Raw genomic sequence first — 22,308 nt, forward strand, 5'->3', positions numbered from 1 at the left:
AGTAAATCCTCACATAGGACAGGAAATGACCTTGGTGTGGAGTCATGAGCAGCTGAAGTTAAGACTTAAAAGCTTGAGCCTGGAGTGCTGCCTCCTTCCTGCAGGTACAGATTTGGGAACCTGGTAGGTGCAGCTCTTTTTGGTACCTTCTGATCCTTAAATTGAATTATTTTTTTTTTTTTAACCCCTGCAGCCCCAGCTGGAAGCACGTGTGAGAGACATTGCCATAGCAACGAGAAACACAAAAAGGAACAAAAGCCTCTACAGGAATATCCTGATGTACGGGCCCCCTGGCACTGGGAAAACTCTTTTTGCCAAGGTAAAAAAAAACCCTGCCAAGGTTCTGCCAAAGTGTTCTGAAAATTCCAGGGCTGGGGAGCTTCCCTGGGCTGGGATCTCTGGCTTGGAGCTGGGATTTATTTGTGGGAATCCTTTGGAGTGGGATTTATTTGTGGGAATGGACTGGGATTTATTTGTGGGAATCCCTTTGGAAACTGGGATTTATTTGTGAGAATCCCTTGGGACTGGGATTTATTTGTGGGAATGGACTGGGATTTGTTTGTGGGAGTCCCTTTGGACTGGGATTTATTTGTGGGAATGGACTGGGATTTGTTTGTGGGAATCCCTTTGGAGCTGGGATTTATTTGTGGGAATGGACTGGGATTTATTTGTGGGAATCCCTTGGAACTGGGATTTATTTGTGGGAATCCCTTGGGACTGGGATTTATTTGTGGGAATCCCACAGAACTGGGATTTATTTGTGGGAATCCTTTGGGACTGGGATTTATTTGTGGGAATCCCTTTGGACTGGGATTTATTTGTGGGAATGGACTGGGATTTATTTGTGAGAATCTATTTGGAACTGGGATTTATTTGTGGGAATCCCTTTAGAGCTGGGATTGATTTGTGGGAATCCATTGGAATGGGGATTTATTTGTGGGAATCCCTTTGGAGTGGGATTTATTTGTGGGAATCCCTTGGAGCTGGGATTTATTTGTGGGAATCCCTTGGGACTGGGATTTATTTGTGGGAATCCCTTGGAACTGGGATTTATTTGTGGGAATCCCTTGGAGCTGGGATTTATTTGTGGGAATCCCTTGGAGCTGGGATTTATTTATGGGAATCCCTTTGGGACTGGGATTTATTTGTGAGAATCCTTTGGAACTGGGATTTATTTGTGGGAATGGACTGGGATTTATTTGTGGGAATCCCTTTGGGACTGGGATTTATTTGTGGGAATGGACTGGGATTTGTTTGTGGGAATCCCTTTGGAACTGGGATTTATTTGTGGGAATCCCTTGGAACTGGGATTTATTTGTGGGAATGGACTGGGATTTATTTGTGGGAATCCCACAGAACTGGGATTTATTTATGGGAGTCCCTTGGAATTGGGATTTATTTATGGGAATCCCTTGGGACTGGGATTTGTTTGTGGGAATCCCTTTGGAATTGGGATTTATTTGTGGGAATCCCTTTGGAACTGGGATTTATTTGTGGGAATCCATTGGGACTGGGATTTATTTATGGGAATCCATTGGGACTGGGATTTATTTGTGGGAATCCCTTTGGAACTGGGATTTATTTGTGGGAATCCCTTGGAACTGGGATTTATTTGTGGGAATCCCTTGGGACTGGGATTTATTTGTGGGAATCCCTTGGAACTGGGATTTATTTGTGGGAATGGACTGGGATTTATTTGTGGGAATCCCTTGGAGCTGGGATTTATTTGTGGGAATCCCTTGGAACTGGGATTTATTTGTGGGAATGGACTGGGATTTATTTGTGGGAATCCCTTGGAGCTGGGATTTATTTGTGGGAATCCCTTGGGACTGGGATTTATTTGTGGGAATCCCTTTGGACTGGGATTTATTTGTGGGAATCCCTTGGGACTGGGATTTATTTGTGGGAATGGACTGGGATTTATTTGTGGGAATCCCTTGGAGCTGGGATTTATTTGTGAGAATCCCTTGGAACTGGGATTTATTTGTGGGAATCCATTGGAGCTGGGATTTATTTGTGGGAATGGACTGGGATTTGTTTGTGGGAATGGACTGGGATTTATTTGTGGGAATCCCTTTGGGACTGGGATTTGTTTGTGGGAATCCCTTGGAATTGGGATTTATTTATGGGAATCCCTTTGGGACTGGGATTTATTTGTGGGAATCACAGCAGCAGCCATTTGTCCATGAGACCTGAGGTTTCATCAACTTTTTGACTGTGGCAGATTTGCCAAACTGATGCAAATTGATTTTTATTTTTCTTATTCAGCACATTAAACCCACACCCCAATAGCTTTGAGATTATGGCACCCACTGGATTTCTAAAGCCACCTAGTTTGGGTTTCTAATGCCCAGAAATAGAAAAATAAATAAAATCACAACAGCAGCCACTTCCTAACCATCTCTGTTGCGTTTATATGGTTTATTTTTTGCCCTAAATAAAAAATTGCCATTAAGTGATAAAGAAGATAAAGAAGCCAATACTTCCCTCTGCAAACCAGCACTGACAGGACTTAAAATGCTTTAATTCTAAAGCCACCTAGTTTGGGTTTCTAAAGCCCAGAGAGTTGGATAGAAATGGAAAAAATAAATAAAATCACAACAACAGCCACCTCTATTGGGTTTATATGGTTTATTTTTTTACCCTGAATAAAAAAATTGCCATTAAGTGATGAACATAAAGAAGCCAATACCTCCCCTCTGCAAACCAGCACTGACAGGACTTAAACTGCTTTAATTCTAAAGCCACATAGTTTGGGTTTCTAAAGCCCATAGAGATGGACAGAAATGGAAAAATAAAATCACAGCAGCAGCCCCTTCATATCCACCTCTATTGGGTTTATATGGTTTATTTTTGCCCTAAATAAAAAAATTGCCATTAAGAAGCCAATACTTCCCTCTGCAAACCAGCACTGACAGGACCAAACTGCTTTAATTCTTAAGCCACCTAGTTTGGGTTTCTAAAGCCCATAGAGTTGGATAGAAATAGAAAAATAAATAAAATCACAGCAACAGCCACCTCTATTGGGTTTATATGGGTTTTTTTTACCCTGAATAAAAAAATTGCCATTAAGTGATAAAGAAGCCAATACCTCCCCTCTGCAAACCAGCACTGACAGGATTAAACTGCTTTAATTCTAAAGCCACCTAGTTTGGGTTTCTAAAACCCATAGAGATGGACAGAAATGGAAAAATAAAATCACAGCAACAGCCACCTCTATTGGGTTTATATGGTTTATTTTTGCCCTGAATAAAAAAATTGCCATTAAGTGATGAACATAAAGAAGCCAATACTTCCCTCTGCAAACCAGCACTGACAGGACCAAACTGCTTTAATTCTAAAGCCACCTAGTTTGGGTTTCTAAAACCCATAGAGATGGACAGAAATGGAAAAATAAAATCACAGCAGCAGCCCCTTCATAGCCATCTCTATTGGGTTTATATGGTTTATTTTTGCCCTAAATAAAAAAATTGCCATTAAGTGATAAAGAAGCCAATACCTCCCCTCTGCAAACCAGCACTGACAGGACTTAAACTGCTTTAATTCTAAAGCCACCTAGTTTGGGTTTCTAAAGCCCAGAGAGTTGGATAGAAATGGAAAAAATAAATAAAATCACAGCAACAGCCACCTCCTAGCCACCTCTATTGGGTTTATATGGTTTATTTTTGCCCTAAATAAAAAAATTATTTAAGTGATAAAGAAGCCAATACTTCCCCTCTGCAAACCAGCACTGACAGGACCAAACTGCTTTAATTCTAAAACCACCTAGTTTGGGTTTCTAAAACCTATAGAGTTGGATAGAAATGGAAAAAATAAATCAGCAGGCCCTAAGCAGCCCTTCATAGCCACCTCTATTGGGTTTATATGGGTTTTTTTGCCCTAAATAAAAAATTGCCATTAAGTGATAAAGAAGATAAAGAAGCCAATACTTCCCTGTGCAAACCAGCCCTGACAGTGCCACACTGCTGTAATTCCTCTCCCTCCTCTCTGGCCTGGCAGTGCCAGTAAAGGCTGCATTGGTGGTTCTGTTTCCCTGCAGAAGCTGGCGGTGCACTCGGGCATGGACTACGCCATCATGACCGGAGGGGACGTGGCCCCCATGGGCAGGGAAGGGGTCACAGCCATGCACAAACTCTTTGACTGGGCCAACACCAGCAGGAGAGGGTAAGTTGGGCTTTTATTTAATGCTCACTTTGGGTTTTTGTTCAAAAATCCCTCACTCACAACCACAACAGTGTAGTTCAACCCTAATATTATATATATTGTATTTATAGAAATATGTAAAATATGTATATTACATGACATGACATGACATTACATTATATTATCTATAATATATATAATTATATATATATTATATATTTACATTTACATTACATTACATTATATTATCTATAATATATATAATTATATATATATTATATATTTACATTTACATTACATTATATTATCTATAATATATATATAATTATATATATATTATATATTTACATTTACATTACATTGCATTATATTACCCAAAATATATATAATTATATATATATTATATATTATTTACATACATTACTTATATTATCTATATATACATATAATTATATATATAATATATTTACATTAATTATATTATATTATCTATAAATATAATTATATATATTATATATATATAATAATATATAATATATCATGTATTTATTGTATGTAAGTATATAATATATATAAGAAATATTTATTTATTATAATAAATAAATTTTATTTATTTTAAAATAAGTAAATTGTTAGAAAGCAAGGTGTCGATCCTGCAAGAACCATATATATAATATAATATAATATAATATAATATAATATAATATAATATAATATAATATAATATAATATAATATAATATAATATGTAGTTATTTAATAGATATTTCTTTATTGAAATAAATAAATCTTACCTATTTTAAAATAAATAAATTGTTAGAAAGCAAGGGGTTGATCCTGCAAGAACCATATCTATTATTAAATATTATTCTTGTATATTATTATAATTATATTAATAAAAATATTATTTATATTTATTATTTAATTGTTAGAAAGCAAGGTGTTGATCCTGCAAGAACTTTGTTTTTCCCTTTGAGGGGGACAGCAAATCTTTTCTGAAATAATCCATGGACTTGCTCTATAAATTACTCAGTTTAATTATTATTATTTCATTACATTTGCAAGAATAATCACAATAAATGAGTTGCTGCTACTGAGTGAGTTAACACAGAATCTCCTGAAGATTTTAAACACTGATGGATTTAAATCCAGCTTCTGGTTTACTTTTAATCTCAAACAGGAAGAGTGAATAAAAGAGGATAAGAAGGACATAGATGCTGAAGGCAATGATATAAAAATCACAAACAGGTATAAAATATCAGGTGTAGAAAACACCAACACAAAAAAGAACTTTTGCTTTTTCAGTCACCTTTAAAATCAGATTTTTACCTGCAGAGACTCCTCAGGCCGAGGCTGAATTTGGCTCCCTGATTTTGTAGCAGTGTGTGGTTCATTTGCTCCCACCAATAGAAATGGATTTTTGATTTTTGCACTGCAGAGATTGTTGTGAAATTCAATATTGAACTTTCAGAGATGTCACTTTGGGTTTTTGCTGCTTTGAGCTCAGGTGTGTGAATGGGGCTGCCCAGTGATTTGTGTGCTCTCTGATTGCTTCAGATGGACACGATCTCGTGGTGTCTCTTTTAATCCTCACTTCATTCATCACCTCAATCTTTCTATTTCCCCTTACAAAGGAAAAAAAAATCAGGGATTTAAAAGCAAGATTTAATTTTGAAGCTTCTGTCCTGAGGAGCTGTAGAAGGGAAGGTGTCAGAATTTAAGTGAGCTCAGGATTTAAGTGAGAGCTTGGAAGGGATGTGAGGATGCTCAGCTGGATGCTCCCATCCAGGAATTCTCTTCCAGCCCTGCCTGGCTCTGAATTTCTCTGCCCTGATAAAAAATTTTGTGCATTTCAGCTCCCTACACTGCCTGATCAAAGCTTGCACGTGTCCATAAAATCAATATTCTCACCTCCAGCAGCACTGAAGTATTTAAACACATTTAATTCTGAATATCCACCAGTGTTAGCTGTTTCCTATTTAGCTGAAATTGTGATAACGCATTTTCTGCAGAGAATATTTGGGAGAAGATGTTAACAGGCCTGAAAAAAGCTGGGTTTGAATTAGGCAGGGAGGCAATACAAGCTGTGACAGCTTTATGAGCAACCTGCTCCTGTTATTGATAAACATCTTCACAGGCCCAGTCCCGTGGGAAGAGCTCTGCCCTTGGGTTAGAAGTGAATTTATTTTGGTGAATAATTCATGGCCTTTATTAATTCACTTCTCCACAGGTAGTAAAGCCGTTCCATTAGTGCTGCTGTGGTTTGGGAAAGAAAAACCTCACAAAACAACAAAGCAGGCTGAGGGCAGGGCTGTGGTTTGAGGTTTTGGGAGGAGAAATGGCAGGGAGGTGTCACTGTCACCAGGATTTCTGTGCTGTGCCCTGCACACAGCTCTGTAAAGAGGAGGGAATGCTAAAACAGCACTCAGGCTTGAGCAGGTCTGAATTTCTGCATTTGAGGCTGAGGAGAAGCTTCCAGAATGGAATAGTGGAGCTGGGATTGTGGGTGTGGAGTTTGGATAGAAGGGTGGGAAACTCAGAGTTTGGGGTTTTAGAATATGGAAATATATGGGGCAGGATGGAGGATTTAGGGCAGAGGCTGGTCCTTCTTATTCACCTTCTCCTTCTTCTTCTCCTCCTTCTTCTCCTCCTTCTCCTTCTCCTTCTCCTTCTCCTTCTCCTTCTTCTCCTCCTTCTCCTTCTCCTCCTCCTTCTCCTTCTTCTCCTTCTCCTTCTTCTCCTTCTTCTCCTTCTCCTCCTCTCCTTCTCCATGGCTTTGGTGGTTTGTGTTTGGATAAAACTCCACATTGCAAGCCACGGGTGGTTGGTTATTGGGTTAAAAGTAAAAATAATTTAGGTGTCATTTCTTAATTGGACACTTTATCCTTAAAAGGCCTTGTAGAGAGAGACACAGCTCCATGTTTAGTTTGTTAAAGTGCTGCAGAGCTCAGGGTTTGTGAGAGTGTAACACAGATATGAGCTAACAAACATCCGAGTCCAAACAAGGAATTGCATCTGTCCATGGAATCGCAGCCCTGGCCAAAAGCAGCAGAGGCTGCCCAGGCTGTGCCCTCACTGTGCTGCTTCCCTCTGCAGCCTCCTGCTCTTCGTGGACGAGGCCGATGCATTCCTGAGGAAAAGGGCCACGGTAAGTGCTGGCTGTGTGTCTGCTCTGCTCCTGCTCTGCTTCTGCTCCTTCTCCTGCTCCTGCTCTGCTTCTGCTCCTTCTCCTGCTCCTTCTCCTGCTCCTGCTTTGCTCCTTCTCCTGTTCTGCTCCTGCTCCTTCTCCTGCTCCTGTTCTTCTCCTGCTCCTGTTCTTCTCCTGCTCTGCTCCTGCTCCTTCTTCTCCTGTTCTGCTCCTTCTCCTGTTCTTCTCCTTATGCTCCTCTGCTCCCTTCTCCTGCTCCTTCTCCTGCTCCTTCTCCTGTTCCTGCTCTGCTTCTTCTGCTCCTTCTCCTTTTCCTGCTTGTTCTTCTGCTCTGCTCCTTCTCCTGCTCCTGTTCTTCTCCTGCTCTTCTCCTGCTCCTTCTTCTCCTGTTCTGCTCCTTCTCCCATTCTTCTTCTTATGCTCCTCTGCTCCTTCTTCTCCTGTTCCTTCTCCTGTTCCTTCTCCTTCTCCTTCTCCTTTTCCTTCTCCTTCTCCTTCTCCTTCTCCTTCTCCTTCTCTTCTCCTTCTCCTTCTTCTCCTTCTCCTCCTTCTCCTTAAATAAAGGAATACGAATAAACAAATGGCCAAATAACAGAATTCCCTTAGTCCTTAATGCTGATTAAAGCTCTGAGCTGCCTGCAGTCCCCAGCAGCTGATGCTCCTTTGGCTTTCACCTTTGCAGGAGAAAATCAGTGAAGATCTCAGAGCAACTCTCAATGCATTTCTGCACAGAACAGGGCAGCACAGCAACAAGTGAGTATCCACTTCAGCAGCTGATATGTGCCTGGGTTGAGAAAAGCCTTTAAAGGATCTCTGGAGGTTGGAAATGATCTGTGCTGCTGGGGGATTGAACAGAGCCTGCAGAGAATTTCCCCCTCTCACTTTGTGTGCTGGGTGTAGCTTGTTCCTCCATCAGCTCTTCCTGGCACTTGGAAATCAGAACAGAAGGAAAATTTTTCCCTGAAACTTTGGTGATATTTGGACATCTTGAGTATCTTGATGTTTATATTGTGTTTGTTGACCAGTTCCTGTTTATACAAGAGCCCAGGAAAATCACTCCCACAAAAATTCAGAGTTCTCCTGGCTGGGTGCTTCAAATTCCCTGGAAAAACACTTGGGTGGTGTTTGCTCCTCTGCAGTGACCTCTTGTGTGAGGCAGCTGAGTTTCCATTGCTTCCCCTGTGCTTAAAACCCCTGTGGGGATTTAAAATTGCCTTGGAGGAGCTCTGGGGGTGTTTTTTGGGGTGCTGGGGATGGTTTTTCTTTCCCCTGATATTAAATTACCTCAGAAGAGCTCTGGGGATGTTTTCTGGGTGTTGGTGATTTTAAATTTCCTTGGAAGAGCTCTGGGGTGCTGGGATGTTTTCTTCCCCTGATATTAAATTGGGAATTTTTTGGTGCTGGAGCTCTGGGGGTGTTTTTTGGGTCTGAGGATGGCTTTTCTTTCCCCTGATATTAAATTACCTCAGAAGAGCTCTGGGATGTTTCTGGGTGTTGATGATTTAAATTGCCTTGGAAGAGCTCTGGTGGTGTTTCTTTGGGTGCTGGGATGGTTTTTCTTTCCCCTGATATTAAATTAACCTCAGAAGAGCTCTGGGGATGTTTTCTGGGTGTTGGTGATTTTAAATTGCCTTGGAGGAGCTCTGGGGGTGTTTTTTGGGGTGGTTTTTCTTTCCCCTGATGTTAAATTGGGGAATTTTTTTGGTGCTGGGAGCTCTGGGGGTGTTTTTTGGGTGCTGGGGATGGTTTTTCTTTCCCCTGATATTAAATTACCTCAGAAGAGCTCTGGGGATGTTTTCTGGGTGTTGGTGATTTTAAATTGCCTTGGAAGAGCTCTGGGGGTGTTTTTTGGGTGCTGAGGATGGCTTTTCTTTCCCGTAATATTAAATTAACCTCAGAAGAGCTCTGGGGATGTTTTCTGGGTGTTGGTGATTTTAAATTGCCTTGGAAGAGCTCTGGGGGTGTTTTTTGGGTGCTGGGGATGGTTTTTCTTTCCCCTGATGTTAAATTGGGGATTTTTTTTGGTGCTGGGAGCTCTGGGGGTGTTTTTGGGGTGCTGGGGATGCCCAGAACAGCTGAGCTCTCATTTGCAATGAGCTCTGCCATTAAATTCAGCCCTGATTTCACCCATGAGCCATCTGAGGACACTGAACATGCCCTGGTGATTCCTGCTCTGCTTTTTGCTTCTGAGCAGCCTCATTGCTGCTGTGGGCAAGGAGCAGCCCTGCAGCCCTCAGGGGTGAAATGGGTGAAATGGGGTGTAGAAATGGGGTGCTTTGGTGACACCCTGAGGAAAACTCTTCCTTCAGCAGGGAATTGGCACCAGAATTGGGAATTGCTGCTTTTCAACTTCCCAAAATCATCCTGTGGGATAGCAAACTGCCTGAATATCAGGCTGCATGGCAATCCTGGCTTCATCCTTAATCTGCAAATCTTTTTTGATGAAACCCCACAGTCTTGGCTTGGCCAAGTTACCTCCAGAAATGACAGCAGAGAACACGGCCCCTTGTAGGCAATGATTCAGCCAGACAGCAAGAACATCAATATTCCAATAGCTGTGCTTAAAAGCCCATTTCAAATTATTAGGCACTGTTTAACTGGTGGCATCAATTAAGGCATTAAAGTATTGGCACAGGGAAGAAGCATCATTACAAAGCAATAAAACAAAAAAGAATTTCCAGCTCCAAAATGCAGCAGGACCTGGAGGAGCACATGGAGCAGAGCTGGGTCTGCACACTTCAAACAACTCCAAACACCTTTTAGTGTGCTGCTTGAGGTTATTTCTAAGTTTTAAAGGTATTTCTAAGGAATCCAGGTTTTTTTCCATGTGATGAAACATCTTTGATCCCAACCACGGGATGGGATGTTCAAACTCAGCCCATCAATTTTGCTTTTTCTGCCTTTGTCAGTCTATCTTTATTTCTTTTTTTTTTTCCCTAATTCCAGGTTTATGCTTGTTTTAGCAAGCAACCAGCCGGAGCAGTTTGACTGGGCCATCAATGACAGGATAGATGAGATGGTGAACTTCGAGCTGCCCCGGCTGGAGGAGCGCGAGCGCCTCGTCAGGATGTACTTTGACCAGCACGTGCTGAAGCCGGCCACAGAGGGCAAGCAGTGAGTGCCCCTCACACCTCTCCCTCTTCAGAGAATCCCCTGTCTTTCCTTGGTTTTCCTCATCCCCTTTCTTGTGTGTTTTGTCTGTAAATCCTCTTTCAACAAGGAAAAGATTTGGGAGGTGCCTCTCGCCGTGACACCGTCACAGATTTTTTGTTGTGCCCTGTGTTGGTGGTCCCAGGGTGAGGGGAGAGATGAGAATCTTGACTCCATGGTTCAGAAGGCTGATTTATTATTTTATTATATATATATTTTGTTAAAATTATCTAGTAAAACTATACTAAAATAATAAAAGAAAAGATTTCATCAGAAGGCTTGAAAGGAATAGAAAGAAATGATAATAAAATCTTGTGACTGACCAGAGAGTCTGAGACAGCTGGGCTGTGATTGGCCATTAATTAAAAACAACCACATGAGACCAATCACAGATTCACCTGTTGCATTCCACAGCAGCAGATAATCATTGTTTACATTCTGTTTCTGAGGCCTCTCAGCTTCTCAGGAGAAAAAATCCCAAGGAAAGGATTTTCCATCAAATCTCATGGCTGCAGTGCCCTGACAGTTCAGGAGGCAGAGATGCAGGCAGGAAGCTGTAGGAAGGAGCTGACCAGGGCTGGTTGTGCCTTTCAGGAGGTTGAAGCTGGCGCAGTTTGATTATGGCAAGAAGTGCTCAGAGATTGCCAGGCTGACCGAGGGCATGTCCGGCCGGGAGATCTCCCAGCTCGCTGTGGCATGGCAGGTGAGAGGGGCTCGTCCTTCTCCTTCCCTTCCCTTTGCCCTTTGCCCTCCTTTTTCCTTCTCTTTCCTTCCTTTCCCTTTCCTTTTCCCTTTCCTTTCCCCTTTTCCCCTTTTGCTTTTTCCTTTTCCTTTTTCCTTTTTCCTTTTCCTTTTTCCTTTTCCTTTCCCTTTTCCCTTCCCCTTTTCCCTTCCCCTTTTCCTTTCCTTTCCTTTCCTTTCCTTTCCTTTCCTTTCCTTTCCTTTCCTTTCCTTTCCTTTTCCTTTCCTTTCCTCTTTCCTTTCCTTTCCTTTCCTTTCCTTTCCTTCCTTTCCTTTCCTTCCTTTCCTTTCCTTTCCTTTCCTTTCCTTTCCTTCCTTTCCTTTCCTTTCCTTTCCTTTCCTTTCCTTTCCTTCCTTCCTTCCCTTTCCCTTCCCTTCCCTTCCCTTCCCTTCCCTTCCCTTCCCTTCCCTTCCCTTCCCTTCCTTCCCTTCCCTTCCCTTCCCTTCCCTTCCCTTCCCTTCCTTTCCCTTCCCTTTTCCTCCTTTTCCTCCTTTTCCCCTTCCCTTTTCCTTCCCCTTTTCCTTTCCCTTCCCTTTTTCCTTCCCTTTTCCCTTTCTTCCTCCTTTCTTTCCCTTTCTTTCCTCCCTTTCATTCCCTTTTTCCTCCTTTCCCCTCCTGGGATGTTCCAGGCTCTGTCTCTGGACTCTCAGCTCCTCTCTCCCTGTGAAGGTTTCCCAAACTTGGGATCAATTCCTTCATTTATTGTCCATTTCCCTGCTCCTCTGGGGTGGGTGTTGCAATATCAGCTCAATTCCTCAGCCCATGGACAGGAGCAGGTTTGATAATCCCAAGTGGGAAATCCCGTGTGGGATCCAAGCCAAGCAGGTGAGTTTGGGGTGGCCACACTCCTGCTGCAGCTCAGGAGGCTCAGCAGAACACAAACCTCATTTTGGTGCCCTCATCAGTGCCCTGAACCATCCTCCTCCTCCTCTGCTTTCTTCCAAACCCTCTCAGTGCAATTTGAGCTATTAAAGGAACAAAACTGGGATTGGAGCTGAAAAAAAAAATAGATATTTGTACATTTTATTTCTACATAAATTTTGTACATTTTATTTTTACATTATATTCATTTTATATATTTATTTATAAAAATAAGATATGCTGCCACTTGGAGTACAATTATTCACACGCTCAGCAAGCTTTAGTGTTGTTTTTTTTATTTAAATCAGGTTTTCACCTTTGGTTTTGTCACAGCTGCCAGTTTCTTACTGGATTGGGGGTTTTCATGCACTAACCCAGCAATATCAGCTGCAGGGATGTGCTCCAGTTTGTGTCTCCTGTAACCTGCTCATGTCAGCTTCCTTGCAGGGCTTGTAAAAACAAAGTGGCTTTTTGTTTAGCTCTTCAATTTTTAATTTAGTTTAGCAGCTCACAAACATCTGAGGAAGTTGGTGCATTTCATTCCTTCTACTGCTGATTTTCCACCTTTTAAAGAACATAAATATTTATCCTTTCTAGTAGAAATTCATTTTAATTGCAGCACTCATGAGCTGAGGTCCAATTTGAGTGCTGTTAATTCTTTATTTTATTCTTTGCTAGCCCACAGCTGGTTAATTTTCCTGGATAATTTTTATGATATTGAATCATATTTCAAAATACGTGCTGTCATCTATGAAAGGCTCTGCTGCCAACTATTTCCTGTAATAAGAAGTTGTGATAAATGATGCTTTGCTTTTTATCACCCCCTTATCAGCAAATTTGTCATTTCTCCCCAGGAATGACCTCAGCTTTTATCATTTATCCTTTAAGTGCTGCTGAAGGAAGGAAAAAGGTGGGGGTGAATCATTTTCCCTGACAGCTTTTAAAAATGCACCTGGTGCTGCCAGCACTGCTAACAGGGTTTGGTGTAAAATTGCAGCAGGAAGTTGTTGTGCTGCTCTCATGGAGAACTCAAAATTTTGGAAAAAATAGAGTTAGGAGAGGGGAGTGAGGAGAAATGTTTGAGGTGGTTGGATGGGGCAAGAAAATTCATTTGTGGGGAAATCAGAGTGGAAAATTAGAGTGAAAATCAGAGTGAAAATCAGTGAAAGTCAGAGTGAAAATTAGTGAAAATCAGAGTGAAAATTAGAGAGAAAATCAGAGTGAAAATTAGTGAAAATCAGAGTGAAAATCAAGATGAAAATCAAGGTGGAAATTAGAGTGAAAGAGTGAAAGCTAGAGTGAAAATTAGAGTGAAAATTAGAGTGAAAATCAGTGAAAATCAGAGTGAAAATCAGAGTGAAAATCAGAGTGAAAATCAGTGAAAATTAGAGTGAAAATTAGAGTGAAAATTAGAGTGAAAATCAGAGTGAAAATCAAGATGAAAGAGTGAAAGTCAGAGTGGAAATCAGAGTGAAAATCAAGGTGAAAATCAAGGTGGAAATTAGAGTGAAAGAGTGAAAGCTAGAGTGAAAATTAGAGTGAAAATCAGTGAAAATCAGAGTGAAAATCAGAGTGAAAATTAGTGAAAATCAGTGAAAATTAGAGTGAAAATCAGAGGGAAAATCAGAGTGAAAATTGGTGAAAATCAGAGTGAAAATCAAGATGAAAAAGTGAAAGAGTGAAAATTAATTAAAGTGAAAATTAGAGTGAAAATCAAGGTGAAAATCAGTGGAAATCAAGGTGGAAATTAGAGTGGAAATTAGAGTGAAAGAGTGAAAATTAGGGTGAAAATCAGAGTGAAAATTAGAGTGAAAATCAGAGTGAAAATCAAGATGAAAGAGTGGAAATCAGAGTGAAAATCAGAGTGGAAATCAGAGTGGAAATCAGAGTGGAAATTAGAGTGGAAATTAGAGTGAAAGAGTGAAAATCAAGGTGAAAATCAGAGTGAAAATCAAGGTGGAAATTAGAGTGAAAGAGTGAAAATTAGGGTGAAAATCAGAGTGAAAATCAAGATGAAAGAGTGAAAATCAGAGTGAAAATCAGAGTGAAAATCAAGGTGAAAATCAGAATGAAAATCAAATCAAAGTTAAAATCAAAGGGACCTCATGAAAGTTAAACAAAAATGAGTTTGGGGGCAGCAAACTTGGGATAAATTCCTTCATTAGCTGAAGCTGTAATTGGAAGATTAAACCCAAATATGCAAACTTTTAAAAATATTGAAACCTGTGACTTCTTGTCCATTTTTTGGACAAGGAATTTGGAGTTTGTTAATTCAAAGTGCTGAATGCCAAAGGTGGGAAATAATCTGATTACAGAATAATCTGATTACTCTGTATTTCTTATTTTTCATATCAATATATAATTTTTAGTATTTTAATTCCCTTTTAATTCAAGGTGCTGCCAAAGGTGAGAAGTAATCTGATTACAGAATAATCTGATTACTCTGTATTTCTTATATTTCATATCAATATCTCATTTTTGGTCTTTTAATTCAAGATGCTGAATACCAAAGGTGGGAAATAATCTGATATCTCATATCAAGATCTCATTTTTGGTATTTTAATTCCCTTTTAATTCAAGGTGTTTTCTGAAAAAGGTGGGAAATAATCTGATATCTCATATCAAGATCTCATTTTTGGTATTTTAATTCCCTTTTAATCCAAGCTGTTTTCTGAAAAAGGTGGGAAATAATCCGATATCTCATATCAAGATCTCATTTTTGGTGTTTTAATTCAAGGTGCTGAATACCAAAGGTGGGAATAATCTGATATCTCATATCAGTATCTCATTTGCAGTATTTTAATTCCTTTTTAATTCAAGGTGTTTTCTGAAAAAGGTGGGAAATAATCTGGTATCTCATATCAATATCTCATTTTTGGTCTTTCAAGGTACTGAATACCAAAGGTGGGAATAATCTGATATCTCATATCAATATCTCATTTGCAATATTTTAATTCCCTTTTAATTCAAGGTGTTTTCTGAAAAAGGTGGGAAATAATCTGGTATCTCATTTTTGGTCTTTTAATTCAAGGTGCTGAATACCAAAGGTGGGAAATAATCTGATATCTCATATCAGTATCTCATTTTTGGTATTTTAATTCCCTTTTAATCCAAGCTGTTTTCTGAAAAAGGTGGGAAATAATCCGATATCAGAATATCCTGATCTGGGAAAAGGAAAGGGAAAAGGAGAAATAGTAAAATCTTGTGGCTGACCAGAGTCTGCTGTCTGGCACAGGAGGAGTGTGATGCTAAAAATCCATTTTAATTCTGGAGTCTGAGCATTCCCTTTTGTCCTTGTGCTGTTCCATTGTCCTCTGTGGCTCCAGCACGGACTCGGGGCATTTTCACCTTAAAAATTCCCCTCAGGAAAAATGGAAAAATTAAAAATTCCCTTCCCAGCCCTGCACTCAGAGCTGCTGATGTGCTTTAGATAAAATGTCAAAACCTAAAAGCAGAAAAAGCAACCTTTCACTATTCCAAGCTGTAATCTTGGAAAATTGTTTTGGCAGCACTTCAGGAGAATTCCCAGGAGTTTTGTGTCCCAGTGGGAGCTTCCTGTCATTTCCTTGCCTTTTATGCCACTGACATAAATACATAAATGCCTTTTTTTTTATTTATTTTTACTCCCTTGTTTATATTTTAAAAATAGCTGTTGTATTTTTGTGTGGGATGATTTTTTTTTTTTTTTTTTTTTTATTTCAGCAGGCTGTTTTCATTATAAATGAGATTTAAATGATCCAGATGAGTCTGGCCAGGTTCAAATCAACCACAAATCTTGGCTTGGAATGAAACACGAGGTCATTCAGGCTGCACTTGTCATCTCTGCCATCCTCAGCAAACACAATTATTTCCTGATTGGCTTGGAGGGATAAAACAGGAATTGCTGCAGTGCAGAAAATGGGTTAAAATGTGCCCAGGCAGGAGCAGAGGTGTGAATAGAAATGGAGCTCGGTGCTGTTTTTGTGTGTGTGCAAGCTACTCCCAGAAGGGGCAGCTGCTTCTCCCATTTGCTTTCTTGACAGCGAGGGCCTGAGGCTTCCTAAAAATAGAAAGTCATTGAGAAAATCAGCAGAGCATGAACTGCACAGCTTTGCAGGAGGTTCCACTCTGGCAGCACAAAAATCCATCCCAAAAAAAGCTCTTTTTTCCATTTCCAAACACCCCACCAGGGCTGCATTGAGAGCCCTGTTTTTATTTACATTTTTATTTTATTTTATTTTACATTTTACATTTTTATTTTATTTTACAAATAAAATTTTATAAAGAATTTATAAAGAATAAAAAATAAAACTGTCAAAGGGGTGAGGGAGGTCTGAACAAAACCTTTGCAGTGGTTTCAGGGCTGCACTGAGAGCCCTGTTTTTATTTACATTTTTATTTTATTTTACATTTTACAATTTTATTTTATTTTACAAATAAAATTTTATAAAGAATTATTATTTTACAAAAAATAAAACTGTCAAAGGGGTGAGGGAGGTCTGAACAAAACCTTTGCAGTGGTTTCAGGGCTGCACTGAGAGCCCTGTTTTTATTTTTATTTTGCAAAAATAAATTATGAAGAGTTTTTGTTTTACAAAAAAATAAAACTGTCAAAGGGGTGAGGGAGGTCTGAACAAAACCTTTGCAGTTTTCCCTTTTTGCAGAGAGGACAGGAGAGGTGCTGAGGGAATATTTGGCAGCCTCAGTGCTGAGGGTGCTGCTCAGGCAGTGAGAGCAGCACAAGAACCTTGGTGAATATAGAAATATAAAATAAATAATAAATAAATAATAATAATTAGTGAATATCTATTTACAGAGCTGCTCCTTCCCAAGGCCAGGCTTTACTCCTGGTTTAAGTGTCAGTTTTTGCAGAGAGGACAGGAGAGGTGCTGAGGATCCTGCTCAGGCAGTGAGAGCAGCACAAGAACCTTGCAGAATAAATAAATACAGAATAAATAGAAAATAAATAATAAATAAATAATAATAACTAGAGAATTCTCTGTTTTTAGACCTGCTCCTTCCCAAGGCCAGGCTTTACTCCTGATTTAAGTGTCAGTTTTTGCAGGGAGGACAGGAGAGGTGCTGAGGGTGCTGCTCAGGCAGTGAGAGCAGCACAAGAACCTTGCAGAATAAAGAAATAGAGAATAAATAATAAATAAATAGAAAATAAATTATAACTAGAGAATTCTCTGTTTACAGAGCTGCTCCTTCCCAAGGCCAGGCTTTACTCCTGGTTTAAGTGTCAGTTTTTGCAGGGAGGACAGGAGAGGTGCTGAGGGTGAGAGCAGCACAAGAACCTTGGTGAATATAGAAATATAAAATAAATAATAAATAAATAATAAATAAATAATAATTAGTGAATATCTATTTACAGAGCTGCTCCTTCCCAAGGCCAGGCTTTACTCCTGGTTTAAGTGTCAGTTTTTGCAGGGAGGACAGGAGAGGTGCTGAGGGAATATTTGGCAGCCTCAGTGCTGAGGATCCTGCTTAGACAGTGAGAGCAGCACAAGAACCTTGCAGAATAAAGAAATAGAGAATAAATAATAAATAAATAGAAAATAAATTATAACTAGAGAATTCTCTGTTTACAGAGCTGCTCCTTCCCAAGGCCAGGCTTTACTCCTGGTTTTCGGTCTCAGTCCTGCCTGGAGCAAGGATTGCAGAGGGTTTGCACAGGGAAAGGATTTTGCAGGAAAATCCAGCACCTGCAGCTCTGAGACCTTTTGTGGTCCAACCAGTTCTTCCCCTAAAAAAAGGCTGGAAAAGGGGTTAGAGGAGCTGAAAACCAGCCTGAGGAACCTTTTACTTTTGTTGGAAATTATTATTTCTCCTTGCATCTCCTCAGTGATGCCACAGGCAGCTCCAGCCCTGTGCTGGTGGCAGAGCTGCAGCTCGGGCTGGGCTTTGTTTTCTGCCCCACGGACGTCCCTGAGGGGTAAAAGGGTCACCCCTGAGTTGGTTCCTGTGCTGGTTTTCTGTCAGGCTCCTTCCTTGCTGGAATTGGTGTTTTGCAGCATCAATAATGGATGGAGGCTGTGTGTGATGCCTCAGGAGCACTGCAGTGAGTGCTGAAATCCACGTTAAACTCACTGGGATGGGGAACAGAAGGGTTGGCATTGAAAATCCAGGATGGGGGAGAGGTTTGGGGTTCTTAGGGGGCAGGCAGGGTGGCTGGGGGAGCTGCAGGGCTCCCAGCCCTCATCCCAGTCCCTGTGCACCAAGGGATCTGTGAGAAACCAGGGGATCTGTGAGGAACCAAGGGATCTGTGTGCATCAAAGGGATCTGTGTGAAGCAGAGGGATTTGTGTGTATCAAAGGGATCTGAGAGCATCAAAGGGATCTGTGTGGAACCAAGGGATCTGTGAGAAACCAAGGGATCTGTGAGAAACCAAGGGATCTGTGTGCATCAAAGGGATCTGTGTGGAACCAAGGGATCTGTGAGAAACCAAGGGATCTGTGTGGAACCAAGGGATCTGGGTGCATAAAAGGGATCTGTGTGCAGCCAGGGAATCCCTGTACATGCCAGGGATCTGTGTGCAGAAAAGGGATTTGTCTGAAACCAAGGGTCCATGTGCAACCAAGGAATCTCTGTGCATAAAAGGGATCTGTGTCCATAAAAGGAATCTGTGTGGAGCCAGGGGATCTGAGAGCATCAAAGGGATCTGAGAGCATAAAAGGGATCTGTGTGCAGCCAGGGAATCCCTGTACATCCCAGGGATCTGTGTGCATGAAAGGGATCTGTGTAAAACCAAGGGATCTGTGTGCATAAAAGGGATCTGTGTGAAACCAAGGGTCCATGTACAACCCTCTGTGCAACCAAGGAATCTCTGTACAGCCAAGGGATCTGTGTGCAGAAAAGGGATCTGTGTGGAGCCAGGGAATCCTGTACATGCCAGGGATCTGTGTGCAGAAAAGGGATTTGTGTGCATTAAAGGGATCTGTGTGCATTAAAGGGATCTGTGTAAAACCAAGGGATCTGTGTGCATCAAAGGGATCTGTGTGCATAAAAAGGGATCTGTGTGCAGCCAAAGGATCCCTGTACAATCCTCTGTACATCCAAGGGATCTCTGTATAACCAAGGGATCTTTGTACAGCCAGGGGATCTCTGTGCATAAAAGGGATCTGTCTGCATAAAAGGGATCGTGTGCATGAAAGAGATTCTGTGTGAAACCAAGGGGATCTGTGTGCAGAAAAGGGATCTGTGTGGAGCCAGGGAATCCTGTACATGCCAGGGATCTGTGTGCATAAAAAGGGATCTGTGTGCAGCCAAAGGATCCCTGAGCAGCCATGGGATCTGTGTGCATAAAAGGGATTGTGTGTGAAACCAAGGGATCTGTGTGCAGCCAAGGGATCTGTGTGCATCAAAGGGATCTGTGTGCAGCCAAGGGATCTCTTTTCAGCCCAGCTCCCTCATTCCCCGAGCTGCTCACGGGAGCCCTTGCCGAGGGAGGAACCAGATTTAGAACTCTGCAGCTCGGGGGCTGCTCTGTTACCGTGGAGATGGGTGCAGCTGACAGCACCAGCATCCAGCACCAGCATCCCTGCCCTGTGTGCTGTGCTGGCATCTCAGGGAGCCCAGGCTGTGCTGGGTGTGCCCTGCATGAGGGACAGTCCCTCTGCTGCCCCAAGGAGCTGTGCTCACCTCTGTGCTGCCCCTGCCAGCAGAAGTGGCCTGGGCAGTTGGGCTTTGTACAGGTGGGAGCTGCCACAGCACTGAGGTGATGCAGGGGAGGTTCCTGAGGGAGGAAAGCAGGGTAAGGCACATTAAACATCATTTTAGAGGCACATTAAACATCATTTTAAAGGCACCACGTTGCCCATGTGCCCCCCGGCACTGCTGTTTGTTCTGCTGTGCAAGTGTTGAAACAATTTTATTTAGCTTTGGGTGGAGTGGTTCCATCACCCTCCTGCACCCACCTCTCTCCACTTTATTGGCTTCACACTTGCAGCTCTTTTAGAGGAGAGAAAATTTTAAAAAGCCAAATGTTGGGTCTTCTCAAAACAAGGCTTCACATGTGCAGCTCTTTTAGGGCAGAAGAAATTTAAAGGAGACAAATGTGGGGTATTTTCTTCTCAAAACAAGGCTTTACACTTGCAGCTCTTCTAGAGCAGGAGGGGGGATTTTAAAAAGCCAAATGTGGGGTCTTCTGAAAACAAGGCTTCACAAGTGCATCTCTTAGAGCAGAAGAAATTTAAAGGAACCAAGTGTGGGATCTTCTGAAAACCAGGCTTCACATGTGCAGGTGTTTTAGAGCAGGAGAGGGAAATTTAAGAAGCCAAATAATGGGTTTCTCTTCTCAAAACAAGGCTTCACATGTACAGCTCTTTTAGGGCAGGAGAGGGAATTTAAAAAAGCCAATTGTGGTGTCTTTTCTTCTCAAAACCAGGCTTTATATGTGCAGCTCTTCTAAACCAGGAGAGGAAATTTTAAGAAGCCAAATGTTGAGGTCTTTTCTTCTCCAAACAAGGCTTCACATGTACAGCTCTTTTACAGCAAGAGAGGAAATTTAAAGGATCCTAATGTGGGTTCTTTCTTCTCAAAACAAGGCTTCACATGTGCAGCTCTTTTACAGCAAGAGAGGAAATTTAAAGGATCCTAATGTGGGTTCTTTCTTCTCAAAACCAGGCTTCTGTACAGCTCTTTTAGAGCAGGAGAGGAAATTTAAAGAAGCCAAATGTGGGGTTTTTCAGTCTCCAAACAAGGTTTTGATTCCCAGGAATCCAGAATTGGGCAGAGTTCATTGTTGATCCCTGCTCACCACAAGGAACCAGAGCGCTGTGGTGAAAATCCCCCATGGGGAAGGGCACAGCAGGCAGGCAGCAGCCTGAGCTGTCCCTGCTGGTGGCACAGGCCATCCCTGAGGTGTCCCTGTCCCCACAGGCCATCCCTGAGGGGTCTGAGGGGTCTGAAGTGTCCTTGTCCCCATAGGCCGCAGCCTGAGCTGGCCCTGCTGCTGGCACAGGCCATCCCTGAGGGGTCTGAGGTGTCCCTGTCCCCACAGGCTGCAGCTGAACTGTCCCTGCTGATGGCACAGGCCATCCCTGAGGTGTCCCTGTCCCCACAGGCCATCCCTGAGGTGTCTGAGATGTCCTTGTCCCCATAGGCCGCAGCCTGAGCTGGCCCTGCTGCTGGCACAGGCCATCCCTGAGGTGTCCCTGTCCCCACAGGCCATCCCTGAGGTGTCTGAGATGTCCTTGTCCCCATAGGCCGCAGCCTGAGCTGGCCCTGCTGCTGGCACAGGCCATTGCTGAGGTGTCCCTGTCCCCACAGGCCGCAGCCTGAGGTGCCTGAGGTGTCCCTGTCCCCACAGGCCATCTCTGAGGTGTCCTTGTCCCCACAGGCCATCCCTGAGCTGTCCCTGCTGGTGGCACATGCCATCCCTGAGGTGTCTGAGGTGTCCCTGTCCCCACAGGCCACAGCCTGAGCTCAGGCCATCCCTGAGGTGTCTGAGGTGTCTGAGGTGTCCCTGTCCCCACAGGCCATCCCTGAGATGTCCTTGTCCCCACAGGCCGCAGCCTGAACTGTCCCTGCTGGTGGCACAGGCCATCCCTGAGGTGTCCCTGTCCCCACAGGCCGCAGCCTGAGGTGTCCCTGTCCCCACAGGCCGCAGCCTACGCCTCAGAGGACGGCGTGCTGACCGAGGCCATGATGGACACGCGCGTGGCCGACGCCGTGCGGCAGCACCGGCAGAAGATGGAGTGGCTGCAGACAGAAGGTGCAGAAGCGAACAGAGAGACTGCCAGGAACCCCCTGCTGCCCTTCCACCAAGGGACACCGGTGTGAGGAGCCTGCAGGATTCACCTGAGCACAGAGAAAAAGGCAAAGGTTTGGTGGGGCGGCCGTGGAGAGCAGCCCGTGGTGCCAGGGAGGGGCTGCCCTGGGTCTCCAGTGCAAGAGCAGAAAAGCAAAATGGGTTCAAAAGGAAGAAATAACTGGATTTATTAAAGGAACCCTTGGTGAAACACCACTGGCTGTGTTGGTGTGTGTGGCCTGACCCCAAATCCTTCTGAGGTGTTTCTGCACCTGTGGGAACCCGGGGATTGTCCAAGCCTGACATTTGCATCCCATACATTTAACTTTGTAGGGTTTGTTCTCCATCAGAGCCATTTCTCACCCTTTTATCCCCAAATCCTTCTGAGGTGTTTCTGCACTGTCCCAGCACCTGTGGGATTGTCCAAGCCTGACTTCCCATACATTTAAATCTGTAGGGTTTGTGTTCCAGCAGAGCCATTTCTCACCCTTTTATCCCCAAATCCTGCCCATGACACAGCTCCTTCCTCACTTG

At 42.6% G+C, this 22,308-nt stretch overlaps 2 protein-coding genes across 2 annotated transcripts in view; one reads left to right on the forward strand and one right to left on the reverse strand.

The window, feature by feature from the left end:
* Positions 1–21,990, forward strand: part of ATAD3A (ATPase family AAA domain containing 3A) — a 37,859-nt gene extending 15,869 nt beyond the window's left edge. The window contains exons 10-16 of the mRNA XM_064730874.1: positions 194–319; positions 4,040–4,164; positions 7,239–7,290; positions 7,973–8,043; positions 10,237–10,404; positions 11,035–11,143; positions 21,627–21,990. Of these exons, the coding sequence (XP_064586944.1) occupies positions 194–319; positions 4,040–4,164; positions 7,239–7,290; positions 7,973–8,043; positions 10,237–10,404; positions 11,035–11,143; positions 21,627–21,806 (831 nt within the window). The 3' untranslated portion in view covers positions 21,807–21,990. The remainder of the gene's footprint in view (positions 1–193; positions 320–4,039; positions 4,165–7,238; positions 7,291–7,972; positions 8,044–10,236; positions 10,405–11,034; positions 11,144–21,626) is intronic.
* The window catches only part of FNDC10 (fibronectin type III domain containing 10), a 134,991-nt gene that overhangs the window by 49,970 nt on the left and 62,713 nt on the right, over positions 1–22,308 (reverse strand). The window lies entirely within an intron of this gene.

Source organism: Zonotrichia leucophrys, chromosome 21 (assembly GCF_028769735.1).
Source record: "Zonotrichia leucophrys gambelii isolate GWCS_2022_RI chromosome 21, RI_Zleu_2.0, whole genome shotgun sequence".
Taxonomy (NCBI): Eukaryota; Metazoa; Chordata; class Aves; order Passeriformes; family Passerellidae; genus Zonotrichia; species Zonotrichia leucophrys.